Source organism: Synchiropus splendidus, chromosome 3 (genome assembly GCF_027744825.2).
Source record: "Synchiropus splendidus isolate RoL2022-P1 chromosome 3, RoL_Sspl_1.0, whole genome shotgun sequence".
Lineage (NCBI taxonomy): Eukaryota > Metazoa > Chordata > Actinopteri > Syngnathiformes > Callionymidae > Synchiropus > Synchiropus splendidus.
In genome coordinates, this window is record NC_071336.1 from 22464141 (window position 1) to 22485215 (window position 21075).

At 40.9% G+C, this 21075-nt stretch overlaps 1 protein-coding gene across 2 annotated transcripts in view; it reads right to left on the reverse strand.

The window, feature by feature from the left end:
• myripb (myosin VIIA and Rab interacting protein b) overlaps positions 1-21075 on the reverse strand; it is a 105380-nt gene that overhangs the window by 8172 nt on the left and 76133 nt on the right. The window contains exons 4-13 of one of the 2 annotated variants that reach the window (XM_053859888.1): positions 20066-20202; positions 9941-10027; positions 9442-9539; positions 9263-9343; positions 8946-9107; positions 5060-5219; positions 4466-4992; positions 3784-3924; positions 1788-2519; positions 1601-1663 (exon numbers count right to left, since the gene is read on the reverse strand). In XM_053859888.1, the coding sequence (XP_053715863.1) occupies positions 1601-1663; positions 1788-2519; positions 3784-3924; positions 4466-4992; positions 5060-5219; positions 8946-9107; positions 9263-9343; positions 9442-9539; positions 9941-10027; positions 20066-20202 (2188 nt within the window). The remainder of the gene's footprint in view (positions 1-1600; positions 1664-1787; positions 2520-3783; positions 3925-4465; positions 4993-5059; positions 5220-8945; positions 9108-9262; positions 9344-9441; positions 9540-9940; positions 10028-20065; positions 20203-21075) is intronic. The other variant, XM_053859889.1, reaches the window with a different exon arrangement.

A 21075-nucleotide genomic window follows, 5' to 3' on the forward strand; every position in this document is an offset into this window, starting at 1 on the left:
TCTCTCACTGAAATGACCATTTTCATTTTTCACCAGCAGTTTTGTTGATCTTTATCATTTAAAATAGTAGTTTAAAAAATTGTAATACAAAGGTAAATAGTGACATCAACAACTGAATCCTAAAAAGAATAGTGAATTTAAAATTGTATTTTGGTGTCACCATAATGAGTGACGCACTCTTTGGCACTTAAAGAGAAATTTGTGGTTTCTTTTGCTCAAAATTACTGGAAAATAAAACTACTAAATGCCTGTGACTCCAACAGAAGCGTCTTGGTTGTTCCACCGGAACAGAAATAGATCACACCGGCGTGATGTCACACAATGTACAGGGCCAGTATTACTCATGAAGCTCTCGCCGCATTGATCCGAGCTTGTCCATGTGGATGGTGTGATCTGATCCACAAACATGTTCAGGATGTGTGTGCCCACATGTGTCAGTGTTACATCACGGTGAGCGTGTATGGCTGTCCTCACATAGATCCTGGGAAATGAGGCTCCTACTGCATCTGTCATCTTAGCTGAGGTTGACAAATGGAGTTTTTAAAGACATTATAATGCAGTTACTAACTCCACACAAAAATGAAAATATTGATCAAATAAATATTTACATGCATTGCTTGTCTATATTTTTTAACAAATTAAGTCAGAAGAAATTGAAACATTTTATTGAATAGAATTTTTTAAATCATTATTAAAGAAATAATATTTAATCTTTCATCTTTTTTCCTGAGTCTTCTACTTAAATTGTATATGCTCATTCATGAACAAAAATGTTTTTCGACAGGTGACTAAATACGAGACTTTTTTAGTTTGAAACTTTTCAATTGAAAAATTCTGATTTATGCCATTGTAACACACTGCATCACAATTTCAGATGATGCGAAGACGGTATATTAGGCAAAATGACTTCCTCCTGAATGAATGCTAAAAGCTTGTATGGGACTGAAATAAAATAATCACCATGCTAAAATAAGATGTTTGTTCTTCTTCAAGTGAAACAAACCTTCTCACATGTGATGCCATTTTTAACAGGGTTCCACCGAGGCTCAGCTGGAAGCCAACCAGGTTTTATTTCATGTCCTAGATGATAAAAAAAAACTTTCTTCTTAACAAGCGCAAATGCTTGTTTGTAGATTATGCAGTTTGCAACAACTGTGCCATTAAGATACTACTTTATATATTAATAGTGAAGCAGAGGAATATAAAAAACACACAGAAGGAGGAAGAGAAAAACAAACAAACAAACATCGGTTGATTTTAAAAGGAAAAGATAAAACAACAGAATAGGGATGTCAACGCTGAACTCATCCATGAAGGCCAACGGCACTCACCTCCACCAGGACACTCTGATGGTACTGTTGAAATGAATTCATTTGTTCCTTGTCCCATTTCACCTATTTCCTGATCATTTCATCCATCCATAACCTTAGAAGCTAATTTGAACACAGACAAACCAACCAACCAACACCAACTAAAAAGATACCCACCCTGTCGGAGATAACCAAAGCAACTTCAAGGATCAACTAGTAGAATTTCAGAACGTATATTCAACTCTTTAGTTACATGGTGGACAGTAGATGCTGGTTCTCACGCCTCTCACCTGGTGAATTAGAGAGGAAAGCAACTCAAGTCTCTGCTGTTGCTCCATGTCTATGTGTTGCTCCTGACACGCACAGAGAGACAAACAGGCAGCAGTGAAGCACAGAGAAGAAGAGGAAGCACAGGATGAGAGACAGACCGAGCTTACAGACACACGAGACACCCCACGCCTGCCGTGGTCTTCTCACCTGGTTATCAGCTAGCACCCCCTCCTGGGAAGAAGGAGTAACTGCAGCCGAACTGGTCCCGGACCCGCTGAACTCTGCTTCAGTATCCATCGCTCTTCTGTGTTGTCTCTTACTTTGTCTCTTCCCCGGTCTTCTCTTAGGTTCCCAGTCTTCTACTTTTTCTTCACATCTGTCTGACAGAGGTTCTTCATCCAGGGATGGACTCTTCATTCCTCTCTCACTAAATTCCAGCACAAATCCACTTTCTTCTGTGTTCGCACTTTCTTCATTGCCTTCATGACAGTTGTCATTGACCATGCACTCAACGTTTTGTTTTTCACTTTCTTTCGCCATCTGGTTCTCCTGGTTTGTCTTACTTTCTTTCTCCAGCGGCTTGTCTGCAGAGGACTTTGTTTCGTCGTCCTCGGAGCTACTGTCTCTGCTGTTGGCACAAACGACCAGCCTGTTAAGTCTGCAGCGCAGTTCCTCCTCCAGCGGGTGACTGGGGTCGGACACGAGCACCAGGGTGCTGGGAGAGTTCTGCGACAATGGTGTGAGGGCGCATGGGAGCGAAGGGGGGCTTGGCACTGCAGGATTGGGGGCAATTGTGTCCAAATCTTCCGGCTCAGATCTCATGGCGTCACATTTGAAGGCCTCATGTCCAGAAGCTGTGACTGGCTTGGTGTCAGACTCCGCTTGCTCTTCACTGAAACTTCTCTTCAGCAGCTCATTCAGAAGAAAATCGCTGTTCTCCTTTAAAAGACCAAAAAGAAAAAAGAAATGCATCGCAACATCTTTTAACACCTGAATACGTTTTTTTTTTCCCATTATTACTAGTGATTAATCCCAGTAATCACTAGTAATAATGGATTTTGGCAGTTGTGAATAACAAAACATTACGGTTTGATATGAGTGAAACGATTCTTGGTTATTCATAATAGACACACAACACCACAACCACGACTATTATGACACTGTGCCCCATGGACAACAAGAATTCCAAAAATACTAAGACGGCTCATAATGGTTTTGGGCAAACGATACAAAGCCCTAGGAAGTGGATAATATTTCCCACTGGAATGCAATGTTTGCTCCGAGGCAGTGAGGAAATAAGGCTGCAAATATGCTCCATCAAATCTACAGTTTAAACCCTGTATTCCTCCCTTTCATTGCCTCCTCTGGGCCCCACAGAGCACAGTTTGCTTTGACAGGTTGTTGATTAAATGTCTCTAAATGCATGTCAGAGCTTTGTAATTGATTACCTATTTTTTTTAGTCATCATATCCACTAGAAACGCCACATTGTGGATCTAAATCAAGGGCCACCAATGTGGCTCACCAGGTAACCCACAGGCATTATATTTCCCTTCTTGCAGGGTTTCAGTTGATTCAAGGTTGCACACAGGTGGCTCGTGTAGACTACGTTCTCAGAAAGAGAGAGAAAAACCACCTATGAAAGCAGTACTGAAGAAATCTCTCACGAAGCAGTGGTGGTTCTTGACAAATTTAACTGCAGTGGCCAAGGTCACGCCATGGTTCAATCACAGAGGAACATTGAAAAGCAAAATGGATATAACTGTAATTTTACGAATTTATTATTGCATCATAATAAATAAATAAAAATAAATGAATATGAAGATCAAAATAATGTAGTAAAGTGTGTACAAACTCTATGATGTTGTACCTGTTCAAAGTTGATCAAATTTCCTTCACAAATTACACAAATTACATTATCGAAACAGGTTTACTCCAAAACAATGCATTAAAATGAGTCCAAACGCAGTTACGTGACACTGATGATCTGTGACCTATGATGTTTCTGTTGACAGACCTTAGTTAAACGTTCATCAATTGAAATCCACAGTTACATGCGCACTGTTTTCGAATTAACTACCCAGTAGTTTGCTCTCGTGAATTACTCTCCACTCATCTGTAATATGAATGATGCCTCCACCGACAATGGAATCATCAATTGTCACAATTCCCATTTGTAATCCGAATCATGTGACAGGCTTTACCTGCGCTAACGGGTAGATTGACTGCGTAGGATTTCCAGGTTTGCTCTCCGTTGACGAGTCCCTCTTGCTGCGCCTGCGCCGCCGCGCTCGCCTCACTGGATCGTTCTGTTTTTCCTCCGCCTCACTGCTGTCTCCCATCACCTGAAACATGGAGGTCAGAAGTGATTGAAACCATCCTTACTACGCCAGGTACAATGTAAACATTAGCATTTAAGACACAATGTGGTGATTAAAACCATCGGGTTTTATAGTGTTTTATCTCGGGGAACCTCACAGTGAGTAGCTGAAGTTCAGAAGGATGTGTTGCATCAGAGATCAGGTTCACCTTGACATTGGTTTTACAGTGCAACAGACACGCCCCGTCTTGCTTGCGCCGCCTTTACAGGAGAGCTCCAGTTTCGCTTTCAAATGTGTTGAAGTTACAATAAATTTGCGGTTTACTTGAGTGTAGTGTGGATTATTCCCCACCAGATGTCTCTACAACTCCATCGAACCAGAGTTTGTCTCGAGGAAACTAGAAAAATAAATCGATCGTGACTATGAAAACTAGTCATTGAACTACGGAAAAAAGGTCTATTGTCCTGATGTCTTGATCCAAAAATGGTCTCTCTTCAAGTTTTTGATTTACATAACAGCTAGTCTGAAAAAATTGACCCTTTTCAAAAAGCATTTTTTTTCTTACCCTTGGGTTAAAATTGACGTCCAGAGCCTCCGAGAGCAGTGGATGAGGGGAGAAGTTCTTGTGCAGGTGTTGGCTGTAGGACGGGGTGTGATAAGGGTGCAGGTGAGTGTCCGACATTCCTTTTTTCCCCAGCAGGTGATGAGGAGGTTTACGAGGTTGTGCTGACAGCACGGATGATGCCTCGGAATCTGAATTCAATGTCTCTGTGTTGGTGTACTGGCCGGAGGAAGGAGAGGTCACAGGCAGGTGCTGCGTGTAAGTCCACTCTGGGTCATGCTGGGAATCGGTGTAATAGGTCTCGTCTGACAGCTTGCGTCTAAACTGTCGCAGTGCCGTGCCCCAGCTGCCTTCATCGTTCTCCTCAGAGTCGGAGCCCATCTCGTCGTAGGCAGAGACGACTCCGGATTCTTTCTCCAAAACACTGAACACCAGACTCTTCCTCTTGGTCAGCAGACTGGGCCGAGAGTGCTGGGAGCTGTGCAGAGCGATCCAGTTGCCGTCTGGACTTTGAAGGACAGATGATGCACCTTGAAGAAGACACAGGCAAGTTAAGTTCATACTGACACCTCACCTCAACTCAGCAAGAGTAGTTACTAGAGTTGTCCAGCCGGTCAACACTTTTCCAATTGGGCAGCGATGTGGCTTTGGCCTCCCTCTTCAGAGACGCATATTCCTGTAGTCCAACAGCTCCTTCGTCCTCGGGCCCTTTCTCTGGGGAGTCGTCACTTGTGAGGGAGAAGGCTGATCGAGAACGCTTTTTTAAGCACAAAAACACAGGGACACAGTGATTCACACAATGATCACTACAAATCACGACTGTTGTCAGACCATTTGGTTTCATCAGGCTGGGACCTGCAACATTATTTGAGCATATAGGAGCAAGAATGAGGCTTAAACTCGTGTTAGCAAAGCACACTGAGGAAATACTTATTCCAAGTGAGGCGCTTGAGGCATCGTTCACAAGTGATGTCATGATGAATTCTCAGTTCAAAACCTCAGTCTGAACAGGCAGCAAAATGTATTTTACAGACAGAGCCTAGTCAATCACACATCCTTTCACACGCAAAATAACAAATACATTTTGATTCATGTTGTCTTGCAATTCCCATCTTTGGCTGTGAAACACAAATAAGTTTCTTTAATCGGTTCTGATGTGGCGACTCGTGAAGATTCTCACTGAAGGCAGCTTTGACATATGGGGTTATGTAGTAAACATGAAGTGTGACATTATTCAAAACATGTTTTATATTTTAGATTCTTCAACGTAGCCACCCTTTTCTTTGAGGACTTCTTTCTCACTCTTGCCATTCTGGCCATGAGCCTCATGAGGTGGTCACCTGAATTGGAGCTCAAGGCTTTGCAGCCAACAAAGCAAATGGCAGTTACTTTGAGTCATCTAAAATTCAAAGCATATCTAGAGTTATTTAAATTATATTTCTTTGCTACATAATTACACATATACTGCTTCATATAGTTGATACCTGATGTGTCCATCTACAATGTAGAATGTGGCAAAAATAAAGGAAAAACCAATGAATGATAAGGTGTGTTCAAACTTTTAGCCGATAGTGTATGTCTGGTTGAAATTTCAGGCCTATGAAAGATATTACAGTACAATATGCAACATCTGCACTTCACTATCCTGGCCAGCAGGGGATACTAAGAACATTATAAATGTCTGGTGGAACCCAAAAAGTATTCTCAAAGTCAAACTAAGTCAAACTAAGGCAGTAATATAATTACAGTTATAGTTATATGCTACACATAAGCAAAATGTGGTACAATGTATGAGACACAGATGTTGCCAGGAGTCAGATAACAAGGTTATAGAGCAACAACATGGGATTTACTGGAATTAAAAGAAGTTAAAATGTTTTTGTTTATATATCAGCTGACCCAAACTGTCAAAATGACTAAAAGAGTTTCAGTCAAGGCAGCCATCAAATGTACTGAATAAAGAAGCAGTTCAGTCACAAGAAGGAACAACATCTGTGTATAATAGCAGCAGAAAGCCGTGTCAATTTTTATGAAACGCATTTGTCTCAGTTACTAATTCTGGCTTAGTGAGTTCTCTTCAGCTCCTGAATTATCAGCGTAACACAGTGGGATGATAAAAGGACTGGGGATCTCAGTGCATTTGCACCCACTGGCTAAATGAGTGTGTTTGCAGAGCCCCTGTAATCACAACTCGTCCGCAACAACCACACCGTCGTGGAGGATCCCAGAGTATTTCACAGCACTTTGATCTTCACTGAGCGAGTGAACGGTGCGCAGAGGCCCGGGGAGCATGGCTTCCAAGCTTTTCACAAACGCAGGCTGATGACAAATACCCGACAATCCCAGATGACAAAAAGTGTGGACCTCTGCCAAGTGTGCATCTGGATCCTTTGTTCATCTGTGCAACTGTTGTAGCTGCTAATAAGGACCTTGATGTGGCTGCTACATTACTCTGTTCTCCTTGAACAGGAGTTCACCTCCTTTTCTACTGAAGCCAAAATCTGGCGCAATATCTGGCCTGTGATCTGTGTCAGGCCTGTGACATACTTTCATATCAATTATGATCTGCCGGTAAAAACACTTCCACCAGCATTTAAAGAGACCACTGTCCCAAAAAAGGGACTTGACCAGTTGGATGCACATTTCTGTCGCATCAAGCACTCGGAAATAACAATATATAATGGATGATAAAACACGTTCCTCTGAAATACTGCACAATAATTGCCAATGGTGTGACAAAAAGGAATCACAAAATCATCTTGCTGTGTACCGCCATCTTCCATCCTCTATTTCCTCTTCTGTGTGTGCGTCACCAGCTGCAGTCTTAACAACCTTGTCCTGCAAACACTGGCTTGTATATTTAAATCATTCTCTACTCTATACTATTTTTGAACCCACATTTCACCCATCCACTCTACAGCCAAAACAGCCCCTGCAGTTTCATACTGACGTTGGGCCACAGTCTCGTCACAGTCTAGGATGACTTCTGTTATGATATTGGTGCCATAGAAATGTGACTTTACAAATTATTATTTCACCTTTTTTAGATTATAAGGATTCAAGAAATTGCTTTAATAAATGTTCAATTTGATCTTCAAGAAAATTAGTCTAAAAAAAGACCTATACAAAATATTTTATCTGGTCCTGAAACTAAAGCTGGTGCTGAATTGAGCCTATAGGACCTTAATCCCATAATCCCAGGAATAGAACAAGGATTAGGGCATAAAATTCGAAGTGAGTCTTGAGTGGTGGGTTGTACTGAGACTGAGCTGCTTGAAAAATAATAGAATTGAAACCCTGGTATCACAGCAAGTTTCTACCAAACAAGATTCCATTTAAATTTTTTGGGAGCGCATTGAAAGAAAGATACTACTCTCCAAAACACAGGGTGTGGAGCGAAATGTGGCTTCAACTGAGAAAAAAAAATGGCTGAGTGTTCAACAATAACATCTGTACCGCAGAAACCAAACCACATGGTGCACAACGACACACAATATATCAGTGTATGTAGTTCTGGTAAGCAGTTTACACCCACAAGCTGACCAGTGCTGATAAAAACGTGTTCACGGGCTGCAGAGTAATAACAAATGGTTTGAGAGAGACACTGGAGAAGCCACATACATCAAACTGCAGGAGTGTGAGGACGTTGATACTTTGCCAGAGACATCAGAATTGTATTTTCACAGTAAAATCAGTTCTACTACAGTGCAAACTACAAATATAGGGCATTGAATACATGAACAAACTGTCAGTATTATTGGTGCAATGCAATCTTACATCCATGAAACCACTTTCAGTCATGAATGACAAATGAGGACTACAAACTGCAAATAAACCAAGAGAGTAGATGAATATTAGTGATGTTATGCATAGTTGAAAACAATAAAAATATGGCAGGTACATGTTCCAACTGCTGTTAACAATCGTTATTTTAGGAATTGCATTCTTGATTTAGCTTACAGAGCAACACCTTTGCAATGACATTTGCGTTGAATTCCAACTTTTGATGCAAAAATATTCTATTTTACATCTTTATGTACTGAAAAGTAACAATTCCCTCCATTGCCCATGCATGAGCATCTTATTTTACAGCTTATTTAAGATTCCATGTTCATCTAGTTTGCAGGAGGAATGGTTGTTGCTGTGAAAGTTAAATTCCTTTATTGAAAGCTAATGAAGGCGGCCCACATTGTTTAAACAGATTTTTCCAGAAAGCACAGTTTAGGAAATGTGATTCTTCAATTTAGAAATAAATGACTGGAATTTCATTTTGAAAAGCTGCAAATACAGTCAGAAAAGAGTGACAGCTCTGATGTCAATGAAGAACAACAAAATGGTTCACTGAACGCTCTGAAACCTCTAATTTCTTAAATTGCTTAAACTCTCCCTGTAACCAATTGTAAGCCTTAATAGTGCTTAATACACCAAAACCACTCACAAGCACACTGTTAGTGTGTATGGGAATGACTGTATGCAGACTGACCCAGAGTGAGTAGGTAGGCTGGAGTGGATCCTTTGGTCCTTGAGAAGAAGCTTGAGGTTGAGATGGGGAGGTCACTTCACTCGACTGTATCAGGGACTGAGCTTGAGGCCAGACAAAGTCATAGTCCGTGTGCATTTCCGAGCGCTTCCGCCTCTGAATGATCTAGGAAATGAACATGAACAAAAATGATGTGCTCACAATACTATGTTGTATTATGATTCTAGAATCACATATTAACCATTTGACAGTAGGTTGACCCTTACTCTTATATAATCGGAAGATTCCGCACAAAACAGCATCAAATGGGTTTGACCTACTTTTTGCACGATGGCTGTAGCAAGTTCCTCTATGAGCTCCTCTTTGTGGTCCCGCAAATAACGGGCCTCATTCTGCTTCTCCTGTTCACAGAGATTGCAGCGTATTTTTCCATTGTACGGATCAAAACTGAAGACAGACCTCATACAAAGATGATAAGAATCGCAATGTGAGCTCTTACTAAACTGTCACTGAACTCCTCTGCCTTGGCGATGGCTTCTTCTATAGCTTCTTCAGCAACACGTAGGGCGACTGTGAGCGTCTCTGCCATACTGTGACCTGATGACAGAGTAAAACCACAACATCAGGTGCTGGGCTAACCACAAGTCTGCTTATAGATAAGACTGGATAAGATCAGATGCTCTTCAGATGAGACGCACGAAGACAAAGTGCAGGTAAGTGATAGCAGATAACATAACAAAATAGATAAAGTGAAAGCTATTTTAGCTGATTAAATCCTAAAAACTAGGATTGACTGATGGCAGTCAGCATTCGCTTTGCTTCACTTCTGGCATCTATCACCTTAAATGAGAAGAGGAACGAGTGGATATAGCAGTTCAACATATGGTGCTTCTTTTTTAAGCTTTTTTAGCTGGTCGGTGGCTCAGAGTCATAGCTTGGCCTAAATATCCACTGCATCAAAAATAACCAGAATACAATTGAAAATGTTTCCATCCTACCTTCACTTTGTTTGTAGAAAGCAGAGTCACTCCCACAGATGCTGCCATCGTTGTCATTGCCGATACTTCCTTCATGAACGCTGCTTTCTAGGGAGAAAAAACAACAGCACTTGGATCAAATGTTTCTGTCAGAGATCTTATTAAAGCTAACACGTTTCTGATGAAAGATTAACAACAGACTACACACTGAAGTCATTTGTCTTCCTGTCAACTGTCTTCCTGTCACCACGGCTGCTTTTGTTCTTGCCATAAGTGACTCCTTTTTGCGATTCAAATGAGGAGGATATAATATTTAAACTTTCAAAACTAAATTGCTGCTTGTCTAGATGAGGCTGTGGAAATCGCTGTGATGATGAAGTTATATTTGAATGGCTTGCCATTTTTTAAATACTCTCATTAAATGTTCTTGCAGAAAAAGGTTACTACCACATTGTGAAAAAAAATCATAATGAAATCCAGAGGGAGCAAAGTGGTTTAAACAGCATCTAAAACCACATATTCCCTGAGAGGCCCATTAATCCACGTTAGAGTTCTCTCCTGTGGTTTCATCCTTATTGTGGCCCTTTCATCAGTATAGCGGTACAAATGGGGAGAGATTACATTGGATTGCTGCTTATTTGCAGGACAAATATCCAGTCAGGGATATTTCAGAACGCCAAGGTAAGAAAAAGAGATCACGTTGCATGGATCTAACCCAGATCAATGTCATCTGAGTCATTGGAATGTTGTTCAGATGTAGATAAGAACAAGCATGAAATTTAAAGTTGATTTTGGTTAAATGCCAAATCCACAATTCCTCCCCCAACCCCCATTAAAAATAAATAAATCCATAAATAAGTATTTTGGTGCACAGAAAGGAGAAGTCATAAACAAATGTTCCTGAATAATTTATTTGGGTTTGTCGAAGTAAAAGCATAAAAAATGTATCATCATGCATAGAAAATTTGTCCAGGCTTTTGGCAGAATGTTTGCACACCCATTTTTTTTTTTGGCTCATTTGCTGACCTTGAGCTTGTTGGGACACCTGCTGACTAAACACAAACGCGAGTCTTCCACTTCCAGCTCCTCTTAGCTAATTCTCCCATTAACTACACCCTGTGTGTTTTCAGATTTTTGCTTGAATGTAGAGACAAAATGAACCAAGACAAGCTCAACCAGAACAACAAGCCACTACAGAGTGGCTGCCACTCACCCTCACCGCAGAGTTAACATTGGAAGAGAACAAAGTCACATCGTAATAAATAACATGTCTTCAGTCAGCAGGGCACTTGGTGTAACGGTTTCGAAGGGATAAATCAAAGAGAAGACAAACAAGAAAGCGGTGCATATTCGCTGACATCTGCTGTTACTCAGAGCTGCCAAATGTGCCTCTTTCTTGTGCACGACGAAAGGTTTGAGAAAGGAGGGTTTTTATTGCGAGCCCTCAGAGAGGATTGCCACAAATCACAAACCGTCTCATCAACCAGTGACACGAAGTGGCATGAGCTGAGAGAGAATAACAATAAACAAATTCATAAACTGAAGCCCAGTTCAACACAAGCTTCACCCGTGATGTTTATTTTTTTCACAGGTCTAGAAGTCACAACACGTTTGCGGACATCACACGCGCTTGGGTACAGACGCAGTGGCTCTGACGCCATGTTCTCGTGCGTTTCGCCTTGTTAGACCTGTGATGACCTGCCGCAGTGTGAAACGGACAAAAGGTACAAAAATAACCAGCAGCAAATGACCGCACGCACGAACACACAGGTTTGTCGCGCTATCTTTGTGGGGTCACCTCAATGACATAATGTTTTCCCCAGCCTCTCTTCCTTTATTTAACCATCCAATGCAAATTACTAAACTTTACTTTAACTCTTAAACCACGTTAGAATCACTTAGTTGTTTGAAGTTTTCAGTGTCAAATTGAGGCTTTACCTTGTGGGGACCGGTAAAAGGGCCCCGGAAAGGCTTAAGGTCCACACCCACATACACACACATGTACATGGACACATGCAGACAAAACACAAGTAGATGACGAGACAGGGCTTATCCAGTCAGAAAGACTACTTCACACCCATGTAGTCATTTCAAAAGGCTTGTGTCTGATATGAACCCAAACCCGTGACAAACTATTTCTTGTCAAGCTACTCAGTTCTGAAGAATCCCCCGTTGCGATCACTCTCCTTTTTGCTATGCCTGCAAACACTTCCATCAAAGCTGCAGAGGAGTGAGTAAGACTTCTGATGACTTGGGATCCAGGTTGGAATACTGATAAGATTTCCTGTCACCAGCAAAATCCTGAGTCACCTCCACTGAGAAAGGACAAACTGAAAACACTGAACAAATAGTCTGATGCCTGCAAGTCAACAAGCACGTAATGGAGGTCTGCAATGGTTTTCAGGATTTGTTTGAAGCCATAACTGTGGTCAAATCACAACGGATCGATCACACATTTCACCCTTATATGCAAGAAAAAAAATGCAGCACATATTTGTTCCCTGCCATTTCACCAACCTTTACTTCTAACTTAGATTAACAACAGTAGAATGAAACAAGCGATACACAGACTAAATAAGTAATAGTCACGTCTGTGATGACATGCCTGCACAACATGTTGCCTGTTGGACTAAAACTATAAATGTGTTGACTATTTCATATCTGCTGTTCAAGGCAGGGGTCATGACCATCTTCCAGAGCCCAGACTCTCAGATGAGAAATTATTATTGCCACAGTGGAGAAAGAAGTTCAAGGTTCCCAGGTCTTGTTTATGATTGAGATTATGAAGTGTGAGAAGGGAAATGCTGAATTGCCAGCCTTGAAGTCATAAAGCAAAGCTCTCTATTCACCTGCACATGTGCTAACCCTCACCCATGGTCAGCAGTAACCACTAATGTCAGGGAATGGCCTGGTCTGCAACACCTTTGGCTGTGGAGCCATTTCTCATTCCAATCTATATTAAGCTCATGTGGCTCCAAGTGCTGTTTTTAGACAAACCGAAGAATTAAATTTACTTCTAAGAAGACCCAATTCAGTTACTTATCAGCTGAACAAAAGTAATGCCACCTTGGGTAAACCATTGCACATCTGACCAGTGTCACGTCCGCGTTTCTCTGTGCTCTTATTGTTATTCTCATGTCCACGTTTTCCATGCTTTTGTTCTTGTGATTCCCGGTTGTTCCTTCGTTTCCGTTTCCTTGTCTCTTTCCAGCTTTCAGAGCGACGCAGCTGGCGTGCATTTGATCATCAGACTTCCTCGGATATCAACCCCTCGACGCCAGCTTGTGTCGCCAGATGGTTTCTTCGCGTTCCAATGGTAAACTCTCCCAAGACTTCTGTCTCTCGCTAAAGCTCCCTCGAATTCCTTTTCAGTCGCCTCCTTAGTTCTCGTTCTTCTCGCTCCGTTTCTGTTTCACTTTCCCTCTCCGGTAGATTTCCGCCTGTGAGTATTTTGTAGATCTCCCTTTTTGTTTTCTCATTGATATAGTTATTTCCTCGTGTGTGTTTGTGTGTTTTTCACCACTGAGCGTTTTATCTTAATTGGGTCTTGTGAGTACCGTCCGAGTGTGTTTGTGTTCTCCCCGTTTGTAAGGCTTGATTATAATTCGCCTCTCTTTTGTTCCTGGTTTTTCCTCAGCCTTTACGTGTAACTCCCGGTCTGTGTTTTGTTTCCGGCGCCTTTCGTTCTTCGTTCCTTTTTGTCTTTGTATAACCTTGTCTTTTCATTATTTCAACACAATTAACTTCCTTTCATAAACACGTGCATTGATTATTACTTTGTAGTCTTTCTGCTACATTAAGAAAGTACCATCAGTACACATCACATGCAAGGAGCGCCCCCTGCTGTCTTGTGGATACTAGATGTATCACTTGCTCGATTAGATAGGTTTCGTCATATCTGAATAAATTCCATGAATATTTTTCTTAGTATATGTTGGCTACTTTCATTATTTATTACCTCATTAAAGTTCACTTTTTAGGAACAAAGAGGAGCAATATTTGTAAATTACTTCCATATATTTGCGTCCCTTTGAGGATGTTCCTCAAAAATCATTTCATTTGTTCATTTCATTTTTTTGTGTGTCGTTCTGACAGTAGCATCCATTTTATGATCTGACACACCCAGACCAGGTGGTGTCTTCACGGCTTACAGTCACTTGACACAGCAACACAACATTTACTAATTCATGCCACTGATGTCACATAGTGTTTCAGCAGTTTGCATCAGTGTGAAGAATGCCCTGGATCTGATATTGTATTCACCCCTACAAGTCACTGAGGACACAACTGACAGCAAAAATGATGCAGCTACTGCGTCGGCTGTTGGTTCAGAGATTGCTATTGGATGATGAAAGTCAGTGTGTTCAAGACTGTAACCTATTCTACCCCTGAATTAAACTGTTATTATTATTGTTATTATTACACTGACACTAATGAAAGAAATTACTGGAATTTGGCTAAATGGGAGCCCCTTTAAAAACAATAACATTGAGTAATAAAATGGAGACACAAGAGGAAAATGTGGAGGCTTCCTGATGTGGACATAATATAAGGCATGAAAATGAACTTCATCACTTCAATGAAACCCAGGAGTCTGCTTTGCTTCAGCTTGTCCATTACACAATGCTGACAATTGAAGGGGGACAGGATAAATAGAAGCATAGATTGTTGATAAAATAAGCAGAGAAACAAACAGAACCAGTTAAGCTGAGCTTTCAGCTACCGTTCCTGAAATGCCAGCAGCAGCTGGAGCAGGAAAAGAGAGGGCCGGATGGTTTACTTTCAATTACAATGCAGCATCTGGCAGCAAACGCACACACTTATAAACAAAGATCTACGAAGCCGGGCCAAACTGACAGGATGTCTGTTTACATCACAACAGGCCACGAGTGTGGAGGAAAATAAACAAGCTGGTTCATTCCTCACCCGCATTTCCTTCATGTTCTCGAGAAACCTGCCAATATCGCTTTGAAACTGCCATGAAAATAAGCAAAAGAAGTGGTGGGTGTGATGACAAAGCAGATTCTGAGATTAGGGTTCTGGCAGAAGAAATCATTCCGACTTCTGTGGATAAATGAACCAAGGCTAAAGAAGCTGCGAATCTTTTTCTTTTTGCTGAAATTGTGGCATTTCTCATAACGTTTCTTCTTCATGAGATGCAAACTGGCTTAAACGTGTGCAACTAAGAGAGACTAAGAGAGACAAGAAGAATGCACAGTTATAGGAAACAGAAGAAACAAAGAAAAAGAAGCGTTCATATGAACACCATTAAAAAGTGTTTCATAAACAAAGCAATAGGAAAAGGCACAATACTATAATAGGATAAAAAAAAACACTTGTTGTGAAGTAATTGTATTTATGATTCATGAATTTTACTTTAACATGACAGTAACTGGCTGTAGATCCCAACACTATAACAGAAGAACAATAACATTACCAAACTTCAGTCGTCCCTTTTCTGCCAACTTCATTTCTTCAGAAACGCTACAAGCATTTGTAGCACACTAAGGTAAGGTAGGTTAGGTAGGCTCACAAAGGTAAATTTAACACAGAGCAAGGGCTGTTTGCGTTTCTGGCGGGGATCGTTTGGGCTTCTGTTTAACATTCTGCCCTCCAAATCCTCCAGAAACATCAGTAATCGCTGCGTCAACACAGCCTTCTGAGGAACAGAGAATAGAACGTCTACAACATGATCCATGATCATTGCCTATAAATAAATAAAGACTCACTCTCACAGCGCTGACACAACACTCTCACATCTCATTACAGTGACAGTGGTGATTTCACATACATTTTAGTACTAAAATACCACAAAACATGAAGAAGAAAGAGGGACTGTGCCATGACATTTTCTGTTTAAAATGCTAAAATGCTTAATATACTTTTTTGTTTTATACACATTTTGTTTAAGATTCCTAAAGCAAATCAAACTTCAGACTTTCTAAATGGTGAATAGTTAGTTAATAGTAACAGAAATATGTTAAAAAAACAAGTTTGTTTTTTAATACCCCATCTATATCTTTTATTAATTACATCTATTTTGAGTGATGGAAAAATGCTGCTAAAATGAGCATTACTCATTCTAGACACTGAATCTAATTTAACTAAGCGTTGAAATGGAAGAACAAAAGAATCAAGACATTTAAGAAGAAAAAAACTTGGATGAGTTACATTAACAATTCAAACACTAATGAATGAAGAAAAAGTACGAATGAGTCATTGACTGTGTTTCAGTTGTGTCTCTCACATACATTTTTTTACATTTACATTTTTATCAGATCAACTTTGACACTTGTTATGCTCTCTTCTAATCCTCGGTCAGCTTTACTGGACATAAAGAGTTCTAAATGTTCATTTATTAATCTGAGAGATGCAGGAGCAATCTCCAATGACAGATCGACAATGGGCATTTTGTTTCTTGCATTGCTGGGAGATTTTATGAAAAGATGACAATGTTTTCATCATCATCTTGAAACTCATATGTCAAGCTTCTGTCCTATTCTGATTCATATTCCTACATTATGAACAGGGTGATTGTGGGAGTTTACATCTGTCATTCAGCACAAAAGATTTTGTGCACTACAAGTTTACATTCATTCAGTTCTAAATCACATGAAGAGGCTTTGGCCTGTGGCGCTGCTGCTCACAAAGGCAGTGATAATGTGTTGACATCAACCTTTTTAGTTAACCAAAATCATTCAAGCAACTGCTGAGGAGCTTTGCCAGACACACGGGCTTCTCTCGACTACTGAGCAGCAGTGGACGACATCACATAGACTGATTCAAAAACATGTGAAGTTTGGTGACTTTCACAGCCCCAAACCCTCGGGGGGGATGTAAGAGGAGCTGAAATATTGCCTTGCTGTTATTGCAGAAGCAAAACCTGGTGAATCCTTTCTTATCAGCTTTTAAAGTGCATCAATGCTTTCTCTGATGCTATCTCCAGCCACATAGTGCAGAGACGCACAAGGACACACACACACACATACACAGACATCCACTCTGTCTTTGCTGTCAGAGTGATATTTAGGTTCCAGAAACAGACTTAAAAACTGATAGGAGCTCCATTTCTCCTCCTCTCAATTCCCACTTGACAAAAGTCTGTTTGAATGTTTGATGTTTTCTAAATCACAGTTATCCTCCTGGATAGGTGCAACACTCCCACACACACGTTTGGAGAGATATGACAACAAACACAAAGGGCAGGAGGAAAGTGGGACAACAGTAATCCTCTGTTTGAAATGAGTGAGCTTTGCACGTCATCGTTGTTTCATGGAGAGGCAAATGATGCTGCAGCGTAAAATCAGTGAAGAAATGCAGAAGTGCTGCATAAAACTGTCTGTGTGGGACACATGAAACAAACAGAACATTTATTACCATGTGGTGAATTCTGAAAAGAAATGCAGCACTGCAACGAATCACTGTAATAATGTTTAGGAGGTCAGGAAACATGGGGACATCTTACTCTGTCATTGTAAAGACCAGCAGAACAGTGACCTGACAAGAAGCAATAACACACTGATGGACTAGTTATTATATAGTGGGATAAAGAGTAGATAGTTGGTGTTGTTAGATGGATCTGTGCTCTTAATACACACGTCCTTTTAATGACCGTAATATTATAATATTTAGTAGGCTGACCTTTACACTTGGCAAAATGGAGACGACACCACTTTTTGTGGTCAGTGGCCTAAAAAGTGGCAAGGTCAACTCATAGGCATTTACTCACAGAAATCATCAGACAAAGATGAGGAGCAAATACCTCCACAGATCACACTCTCATCATATTTGATGCAAAATACAGCTCTACAGCTGCTTTATTGAAACAATACAATATTTTTCTAAGCATTAAAATACTAACAGTAAACACTGACAGCAATGATCTGAATGGAACATCAGTAGAGTAACAGAAACATTAGGAATCTCTAGTTAAATCTTCCTAAATGATGCTTCTTTAGGCATTTGGATGCAAATATGTAAGTTCTCCATCAAGGCTATCAGATATGATAAAATGAAGTCATTGCAATTTGAAAACCTGACACACACAATTGTGTTTCTCAGGACACCATGTAAAAACTTCCAACTGAAACAATCATCCACATCCAGCACATCATCCCTGCTCTCTCTCCATCAGTGTGAAGGTCACTCACACTCAGGAGACATGATTGATGTCAAACAGCCCGTTTTTTCCCCCCTCGACTGTCATGTCACCTGACATTTCACGATGACTTATACTTGATTTCGCAGGCAATGGAAACGCATGCCATGAATAAAGAGATACAACCACGTCACTGCAATTCACAAGTCCATGAATATTTCAGATAGGGATGTGATATTTGAGAATTTCCATGTCATGCCATACTAAAATGCCAATGTAAGCAATGGTGTAGAAAGAACACGGACAGGATGGTTCAGTGTGGACAAGAAGTGGAGCTTTAGCGGCAAGTGATTTTATCTGCAACTGTGGTCTTATATGGAGTATAACAGTATAGCGACAAGCTCCTGTTCCATGTGGGAGGCGTTCCTTACAGCAGCAGTCACCAGAGGTGAGCTGAAGGTTTCCTCCACCAATCACAGCAGAGTGGGCGTGGCTGGGGAGAACAAGATATCAGCTCCCACAAAATGAAGCACTTCCGACGGGATATGCACATTTTCAAATGTCAATATTTCAAATCATAGAGAGTTTTGTGCAAACAGATGGCTATGGTCAATAGGGAACAACATAACATATGTAACCACACAGAGGCATTACTGAAGTTATTCCTGGATTTATCCCAGCACAAGCTTTAATTAAACAATGGCTAGAGGAATAATGGGAGTCCAACTCAAGGTTCCCTGCCTGAACCTGGCCCACCATGCTATTTCAAATAGTATGTAAAACGAAACACCACTGAAGTGTACCATGTATACTGGCCTATATTTACAACAGAAACCACGTCCTTCATGGCTCATAGCGCACCCCCCTAACACTGTTAACTTCCAATAAACTATAACGTCGTACTCAATATTAGTTTCTCAAGTCTTCAATGAGGTCAACTACGTTCTGAAGGCTGACCTCAACAGAAGGATGAGAGTATAAGCCTGGACGACATATTTGTAGGTCAATAAGTAGCCACAGAGTAGAATTCAATCACAGCAAGAGGCCTGGCTGCACATCGCTTAGATAACCGAACTGAATCGGAATATCATCCACAACTACGTGGGCCAGATCATATCAAAACAAATGTCCGCCCTCCAATGAAGTCTGATTAGTTTCCCTTTCATCATTTTAATTGTGTGTTGAGATATTGCAATAATAATTCTCCTAAAGTCACAGTCACAAGCTGATCACGTTGCATTCGGGGAGAAACAAAGTTATCTGTACATGTGACCGATAAACTGCCAGGCTGCTGTCCAGCACACAACAATTACAGAGGAGGGCACAGTGGTTAGAACCACACGGGATTAACCCCTTAACGACTGAATTTGTATGCAAGCAGAGGAGAAAAAAAACTGCTTCTTATTTTATAACTCTATGTTAGCTACACTTGACTGACAGCCACATGAGTGTTATAAAGAATGAAAGAAAGAAGAAAGAATGATGAAGCACTTCTTAGGACAAACAGATGGATGGATGACAATGGAAATGGATGGAAGGTCTGTCGAAGGTTTTAAAGAGGCTGTTGAACATGACATGCTAATAGAGGAACAACTTCTCCATCTTGGAAATCAATTCAGACCAAATTGGGATTCATGGTGTTGAGAGGTTAATAGACAGAATGCGCCCAGTGGGAGCTCAGTACTACTGGTAGAATGTCAGCATATGGAAAAAAAAAGCAAACTGTTGGCACATGAAAACAGGGTCACGACAAGGACAGAGACTCATCCCATTAAATAGTGGCTCAGCAGGACGTTATCATGTCATGAATCACTGCCTCTCCAAACGTCACCAGCAGCAGTCTGCAGAGTACAAAAATAAATTCCCTTTTCATAGAAAACCCAATTGCGATTGTAAGTGGTTATACATTGAGCTGCTTCTTTTAAGAATTACAGCTCACAAATTAAAGTCTGTCTATTTATGTAGGACTGAAATCAAACAGAGGAAATGACATAAAATCCTCAACAACTGGAATTACGTTGTGAGCCAAAGACAAATGAAAACGTTACCTGGGAGTTCGGAGAAGGCCCCTCGCTCAATGATGTGTTTTCTGTACAACGTCTTCAGAACCTTGGCGCTGCCGAATCTCTTAAAGCGACTCTTCACATTGTTGTAATACCATTCCAGCGACTGTGTCCTTAAAACCCTGCATTAAAGAAAAAAAATGTTTTAAAATGCATGATTTGATTCAGCCAGGTTTATTGTCCAGTAATGAATTCAGAACAGAACCAGGGCCCAGAGCTCATCTGTGTTTGTGGAGGGACATCTGTTTCAAAGTGCAAGCAATAACTTTGCAAATGTTTTGTGTGTTCTGGATGGACTTCCTCCAGGTGCAGCTCTTCACAAAGATGCTCGAACAGACTGCCTCGCATCAGCGGCCCTGAGGTGCTAAAAACACCAACAAATTACCAAATAAATAAACATACCCTGAAGCAAAATCCAAATTCCCAAAACACAACACTGCCACACAAAAGTCTGTGGCGGAGGCGATTGTTTTCAGCTATGGGAGATGTGTTTCAGGATTTTTGTCATCGCTTCCGAGAGATTTTATGAAAATAATATTCATTCTGACAGAACAGACCAAGCAGCTACTTACGCAGTGTGACTGCAGAAGATCAGCTCGAGACCACAATAACAAGCTGCATGATCCTGTCAGTTGCGTTGATTTAACAGCCCCAAAGTATAGACTGGTACCATTTGGCATCCATAGTATGGAATGAAAACTCTAATGCGCAAGTACATGGGGTCTTGCGTCACATCCGACTTGCCACTTGATTATTTGAGGCGCCTGAACCGTTATTGCTTTGTCAACACGTGCAGACCGTACTGTTTCTGAGACTCTTTGGCTTGTCTATTGGACAATAGCAAGCTATAATAATCTATAGTAAAAGCAATGATCCACCATAGTTTTCTATCCGACCCACCACAAAGGCACAAGTTGTGAACCTTTGCTTCCAGATCCAACGATGGCACTGCGCAAATGAAGCAGCGAGAGCGTTTGATGTAAGACTCACAATGG